This window comes from Zeus faber (assembly GCF_960531495.2).
Source record: "Zeus faber genome assembly, chromosome: 5".
NCBI lineage: Eukaryota > Metazoa > Chordata > Actinopteri > Zeiformes > Zeidae > Zeus > Zeus faber.
In genome coordinates, this window is record NC_137192.1 from 35,661,371 (window position 1) to 35,668,870 (window position 7,500).

Here is a 7,500-nt window from a genome sequence, read left to right on the forward strand (position 1 = left end):
CCTCCTCCTCACTCTGGCAACCCTGCAGCAGCAGAGACCACACCCTGTCCACCTGAGGGGTGAGGCTGGAGGCTGGACAGGCACTGGAGAGAGAGGGGAGAGAGGGGGGGGAGAGAGGAGAGAGAGGGGAGAGAGAGGGGAGAGAGAAGGGAGAGAGAGAGGAGAGAGGGGGGAGAGAGAGGGAGAGAGAGAGGGAGAGAGGGAGGAGAGAGAGGGGAGAGAGAGAGGAGAGAGAGAGGAGAGAGGGGAGAGAGGGGAGAGAGAGGGGAGAGAGGGGGGAGAGAGAGAGGAGAGAGAGGAGAGGGGAGAGAGAGGGGAGAGAGGGGAGAGAGAGAGAGGAGAGAGAGAGGAGAGAGGGGAGAGAGAGAGGAGAGAGAGGAGAGAGGGGGGAGAGAGAGAGGAGAGAGGGGGGAGAGAGAGAGGAGAGAGAGGGGAGAGAGAGAGGAGAGAGGGGAGAGAGGGGGGAGAGAGAGGGAGAGAGAGAGGGAGAGAGGGGAGAGAGGGGAGAGAGGGGGGGAGAGAGAGGAGAGAGAGGGGAGAGAGAGGGGAGAGAGAGAGGAGAGAGGGGAGAGAGGGGGGGAGAGAGGAGAGGAGAGAGAGAGGGAGGAGAGAGAGAGGAGAGAGGGAGGAGAGAGAGAGAGGAGAGAGAGAGAGGAGAGGAGAGAGGGGAGAGAGGGGAGAGAGGGGAGAGAGAGGGGGGAGAGAGAGGGGGAGAGAGAGGGGGAGAGAGAGAGGAGAGAGAGGAGGGAGAGAGAGGGGAGAGAGGGGAGAGAGAGAGAGGAGAGAGAGAGGAGAGAGAGGGGAGAGAGAGAGGAGAGAGAGGAGAGAGGGGGGAGAGCGAGAGGAGAGAGGGGGGAGAGAGAGAGGAGAGAGAGGGGAGAGAGAGGGGAGAGAGAGAGGAGAGAGAGGGGAGAGAGAGGGGAGAGAGGGGAGAGAGGGGGGAGAGAGAGGGAGAGAGAGAGGGAGAGAGAGAGGAGAGAGAGGAGAGAGGGGGGAGAGCGAGAGGAGAGAGGGGGGAGAGAGAGAGGAGAGAGAGGGGAGAGAGAGGGGAGAGAGGGGAGAGAGGGGGGAGAGAGAGGGAGAGAGAGAGGGAGAGAGGGGAGAGAGGAGAGAGGGGGGAGAGCGAGAGGAGAGAGGGGGGAGAGAGAGAGGAGAGAGAGGGGAGAGAGAGGGGAGAGAGGGGAGAGAGGGGGGAGAGAGAGGGAGAGAGAGAGGGAGAGAGGGGAGAGAGGGGAGAGAGAGGGGAGAGAGGGAGGAGAGAGAGAGGAGAGAGGGGAGAGTGGGGGAGAGAGCGGGAGAGAGAGGGAGAGAGGGGAGAGAGAGGGGGGAGAGGGGAGAGAGAGAGGGAGAGAGAGGGAGAGAGGGGAGAGAGAGGGAGAGAGGGGGGAGAGAGAGGGAGAGAGGGGAGAGAGAGGGGGGAGAGAGAGGGGAGAGAGGGAGAGAGGGGGGAGAGAGGGAGAGAGGGGGGAGAGAGAGGGAGAGAGGGGAGAGAGAGGGAGAGAGAGGGAGAGAGGGGAGAGAGAGGGAGAGAGGGGAGAGAGGGGGGAGAGAGAGGGGGGAGAGAGAGGGGAGAGAGGGAGAGAGGGGGGAGAGAGGGAGAGAGGGGGGAGAGAGAGGGAGAGAGGGGAGAGAGAGGGAGAGAGAGGGGGGAGAGAGAGGGAGAGAGGGGGGAGAGAGAGGGGGGAGAGAGAGGGGAGAGAGGGAGAGAGGGAGAGAGGGGGGAGAGAGAGGGAGAGAGGGAGAGAGGGGGAGAGAGAGAGGGAGAGAGGGGGGAGAGGGGGGGAGAGAGGTGGGAGAGAGGGGGAGAGAGGGGGAGAGAGGGGAGAGAGGGGGGAGAGAGGGGAGAGAGAGGGAGAGAGAGGGAGAGAGGGGAGAGAGAGGGAGAGAGAGAGAGGGAGAGGGGGGAGAGAGAGGGATAGAGGGGAGAGAGGGGAGAGAGGGAGAGAGGGGAGAGAGAGGGAGAGAGGGGGAGAGAGGGGAGAGAGAGAGGGAGAGAGAGGGGGGAGAGAGAGGGGAGAGAGAGGGGAGAGAGGGGAGAGAGGGGGGAGAGGGGAGAGAGAGAGGGAGAGAGAGGGAGAGAGAGGGGGGAGATAAGATGTGTTTGAAATATCGTCCTAGATTTGCAGGTGAAGAAACCATGAATAACAAATGTTACCTGGACACACCCCCACACACCTGATGGCCTCCCTCAGGGCGTGCAGCAGCAGGTGTTGTCTTCTGGGCTGACTGGAGATCTGCTGCAGGATGAAGGGCAGGAAGTGGCTCAAGCTGCCGATGGCCACGCCCCCCAGCGCGCACGCCGCCGCCGCCTTCACCTGCAAGGTGCGATCAGCCACTTTCTACTTGAATGACTTGGTCAGACCCTGCTTCAGTGGAAAACGCTGTGGTTTGCAGGGGCTGTAAGTCTTCAAGAAGCTGAATTTCCCTCGGAATCTTTTGCAAGACTCCTCGTCAGTCCTGCTCCTGTGTATATTATTATTATTACTATTATTATTATCTTTTTTTTTATTATTATCCAAATATATTATTATTATTTTAATTTGTTATTATTATTAATTATGATTATAATTTTAATGTATTATAATTATTGTTGTTGTTATTATAATAATGATTATTATTGTTTTGTTTTTTTAAATATTATTGTTGTTATTTTTATTATTAACAATAATATTTTTTATTATAATTATATATCTTTTCTATTATTATGATGTATTTATTGAGTGCATTATTATTATTATTATTATTATTAATAATAATAATTATTAACTATTGTTATTATTTATTATTGTTATAATTATTTTCATTTTACAATTATTTTCTATTATTATTGTTATTATTATTTGAATGTATTATAATTATTATTATAATTACTATTATTTTAATGTATTGTCATTATTATTTTAATGTAGTATTATTATAATTATTATTATTTATTATTGGTGTTTTTATTATTATTGTTATTATTATTTTGATGTAATATTATTGTTATGTTTATTATTATTACTATTATCATTATTTTTTGAATGTACTATTATTATTATTATTATTATTATTATTATTTATTATGATTTATTATTATTATTAATATTATTGTTGTTATTATTATAATTATTGTTATTTTTTTTATGTATTATAATTTTTATGATTATTATTGTTTTTATTATTAATTATTATTATTATTATTATTATTATTGTTGGTGTTCATAATCTCCACTAACAATAACTCAGGTAACTCAGTGTGGCCTCCTCCAAACCAGAAACTCTTTCACTGTTTTTATGATATTCAGAGAGCGTCCCTTGTCTTCCAGTTGCTCTTCAAACTGTTCACAAAGCCCCCGGCCCCCCCTGCAGGTCACACTTCCCCGGGGCCCCCGTCCTCTTCTGTGTTGGCTCTGGGGTCTCACCTCCTCGCTGGGGGAGCAGAGCGCCTCCAGCAGGACGTCCTGCACCTCCCGGCTCGTCCCCAGGCTCCCCAGCCGCCCCGCCTCACCCAGGCACAGCAGAGCCAGGACCCGGACGGGCTCCGTCTCCGAGCCGGGGCCCTTCACCTGGCAGAGAGAGAGAGAGACAGAGAGAGAGAGAGAGAGAGAGACAGAGAGAGACAGAGAGAGAGACAGAGAGATTTTTTTTGATTTTTAAAGCATCTTTATTTTAACATTTTCTCTAGTTCACAGTTACAGACAATACAACAAACACACTTGGTTCACTAACAGAGTCCTACACGTTAAAAACAGACTGGAAGCACAGGTCGTCCTCCACCAGGGAACAGATGGCGTCGTTAAAACACCACAGCTTGATGAAGACGTCCAGACTCTTCATCAGTCTGTGAAAGTTAAAATCAATCAAGACTCTGGCCCTGACCAACGCTACAAACACTCTTCCTAAAACACTCTCCTTTCCCCTCAGTTTGTTCCTCCTCGTGAGGTAGATGGCCATCTTCGCTTCCCCTACTAGAAAATTAAGCAGTCGCCATTTCTCTGCGTTGGCCCTGTAGTATCTAGCCCCAAAAATAAAACAGTTTCTGGACCACTCCTCCTTGAAGAGCTTAAAACTTTCCTTTAAAAGACTAAAAAGCTCTAAAAGTCTGTCGCACTCTGCAAAACAGTGAAACAGAGAGAGACAGAGACAGAGAGAGAGAGAGACAGAGAGAGAGAGGGCGGGAGATGCTCCGACGAGCCTCTATGTCCGGGAGGATCACGGTGATCCAACGAATCAGGCACCGTGCAGATGGCGTGGCGGGGGGCGGAGTCAGCCCCTGCCCCTTGATGCCCCTCCATCTTTGTTCTTTAAAGCGGGAATGGGCATCGAGATTTTGTTGGAAACAGCTACGTTATGGAATAAAAGAGGGGTCCCCGACCCCGACCCCACCCTTGTTTCTCGTGGGAGGGTTTGAAGGCTGATTGTCCAAATATCAATTGCTGACTTTGGATCAAATAGAAATATCAGCACAAATGGCCAGATGCAAGCGGGCGCCACTGCCTGGTTTCATGGGGAGAAGGAGGACAAGAACTGTATGTTACTACACCACCACCACTACACCTACACCACCACCACAACACCTACACCACCACCACTATACCTACACCACCACCACTATACCTATACCAGCACCACCATACCTACACCACCACCACTACACCTACACCACCACCCCTACACCTGCACCACCACCACTACACCTGCACCACCACCACTATACCTACACCACCACCACTACACCTACACCACCACCACCATACCTACACCACCACCACTATACCTACACCACCACCACTATACCTATACCAGCACCACCATACCTACACCACCACCACTACACCTACACCACCACCCCTACACCTGCACCACCACCACTACACCTGCACCACCACCACTATACCTACACCACCACCACTACACCTACACCACCACCACCATACCTACACCACCACCACTATACCTACACCACCACCATTATACCTATACCAGCACCACCATACCTACACCACCACCACTACACCTACACCACCACCCCTACACCTGCACCACCACCACTACACCTGCACCACCACCACTATACCTACACCACCACCACTACACCTACACCACCGCCACCATACCTACACCACCACCACTATAACTACACCACCACCACTACACCTATACCACCACCACCATACCTACTCCGCCACCACTTCTCCTACATCACCACCACTATACCTACACCACCACCACCACCATACCTACACCACCACCACTACACCTACACCACCACCACTATACCTACACCACCACCACTACACCTACACCACCACTCTTCACAGCTCCTTTTCTGTCTTTATTTCTAATCATCACCAACTCATTTTAGTGAGTCGCATTTTCCAGCACAAATGACGTTATTTAGCCGCTCGGAAAAAGGAGAAGAGGAGGAAGTGCAGACGAGCAGGAGGCGGACTTCCTTTCTGGATGAGATATGAATATTCATGAGGACGCCTCCTGAACGCGTTCTCATTGGTCGAGTCCAAACCAGTCTTTATTGTGGAATTAGTGTTGGGAGCTCACGTCACCAGTTAAATCTGATACATGTTATGATTTATATATATATATATATATATGTACTGTATATATTATACATAACAGGCTATGCTGGAAATGGCATCAATAATCTACTTTTTGTTTGACTTTGTGCACCTGCTCCTCTGAAGGTAACGCCGCAGGATGTGCCAGAGAACTATTTCACCCACGTTTGAAGTCAGAGCACCTGACCAGTGGGTGGAGCCGTTTCAAAGGGATGTTTCATTGAGTGTAAGCGGTGGGGTGGAGCCACCTCCTGGATGAGTCGGGCCACCGCACCGGGCGTCTCGCCGGGGCAGACGGAGATGAGCCCCGCCACGCATCGAGCCGCCGAGTGGTACGCCTGGCGGTGCAGCGCGGAGCCCTCGGCGCTACGGAAGGGCCCCGTCAGAGACCTCAGCAGCTGGCTGCGGGAGGCGACCGGAGGGAGGGAGGGAGGAGGGGAGAGAGAAGAAGAGGGAGGGAGTGAGATCCAGTGTAAGAGAAATGTGATGAACAGGTCCTCACTGTGCGTCGGTGCGACGCAGGTTTGAAGTGGATCCGATAAATGGTCTCGGAGGAGTTCCCCAAAGCACAGCGCATGAAAATGACCAGAAAGTGGCTAATTTTATTTTAAGTCTCGTGATGTTACAGTGTGTCCTGAATTTCGTGAGTTGTTGTGGAAAAGGGTGTTTGTTGGGTTTCATTGTTTTTTTATTTTCTAGAAGGTGTGGGCGGCCGTTTTGCCACGCCCATGCAGGGCACCCAGAGGAGATCAAATGCCACAGCGGGACTGACGAGTGGACAAAGTTTCGTGAGTTTTTGAGGATCTTCTCGAAACATGAAATTGTACACGTTGCCACGCCTACATGGTGTGACAACGACAAAATCTTTTAATAACTTCTAATCGTGAAGGTTTCCTGTAGACTCCGCACCACTGTGCGCGCACACACACACACACACACACACACACACACACACACACCTGTATCCCAGGTTATGGCTTCCGGACAGTACCAGAGCCTGGAGCAAGTCCAATATGGCCGCCAGCGCCCCCGCCGGGAGCAGCGGGGAGCGGAGCAGCGCCAAGACGCCGGGCAGCGCAGAGGAGCCCAGCATGGGCAGGGCCCGGGGGCTGGCCCTGGCCACGGCGCTCAGGAGGGTGACGGACACCTGGACGGAAGACAGACACCACCCGCACCGTCAGCTCTGTCGGCTCTGCTTGGAGAGCGGTGGCCGCCCCGCTTGGATCGCGTGGAACTAAACACCAAAACACGGTGATCATTCTGATGGCACGCAGCCAGACCGTCGTCATCCCCAAAATAACAGAATACACATTTGATTTTAGAACAGTTTGTGGAGTTCACGTTTAAGTTACGTTTAAGCGGAGAACACCCCGCCCAACCTGCGCCTAAAAACCATTTGTGGAACCATTTCACATTTGGTTCCACAAATCCATTTGCACGGGATTTGGTAGCTCTGCCCCCTGACTGTGATTGGGCACAGTACCTGATCCCCCTACCTCTCTCACTCTCTCCCTCTCTCTGTCTCCCTCCCTGTCTCCCTTCCTGTCTCCCTCTTTATCTCCCTCCCTCTCCCTCCTCGTACCTGTGAGATATGCATGTCGCTCTCGTCCACGTGGGCGGGCAGCTCGGCCAGCAGGGGGTCCAGAGCCACAGCTTGGAGGCCCTTGGCATGGTGCGTGACCAGCGTGGTGAGACAGCTGAGCGTGGCCAGCTTGAGGGAGCGTTGCTTCTTCCTCAGAAAGGAACTGAGCACGTGTAGAACCTCGGACAAGATGGACGACAGCTCAATCTTTTGGGGGGGGAGACAGGGGGAGAGAGAGACAGAGGGAGAGAGAGAGACAGGGGGAGAGAGAGAGACGGGGGAGATAGACAGATAGACTCTTAATATCAACGTCTTGGTTAAAAGATTTGTGTTTCTAAAAGCTGCTTGTTATATTACATT

The 7,500-nt window shown here is 51.5% G+C and overlaps 1 protein-coding gene across 1 annotated transcript in view; it reads right to left on the reverse strand.

The window, feature by feature from the left end:
* LOC307230338 (cullin-associated NEDD8-dissociated protein 1-like) overlaps nt 1–7,500 on the reverse strand; it is a 24,744-nt gene that overhangs the window by 7,791 nt on the left and 9,453 nt on the right. Inside the window, exons 14-19 of the mRNA XM_080000646.1 lie at nt 7,141–7,347; nt 6,518–6,705; nt 5,807–5,960; nt 3,405–3,548; nt 2,176–2,315; nt 1–83 (exon numbers count right to left, since the gene is read on the reverse strand). The exon at nt 1–83 is cut by the window's left edge and continues 93 nt beyond it. Of these exons, the coding sequence (XP_079856772.1) occupies nt 1–83; nt 2,176–2,315; nt 3,405–3,548; nt 5,807–5,960; nt 6,518–6,705; nt 7,141–7,347 (916 nt within the window). The remainder of the gene's footprint in view (nt 84–2,175; nt 2,316–3,404; nt 3,549–5,806; nt 5,961–6,517; nt 6,706–7,140; nt 7,348–7,500) is intronic.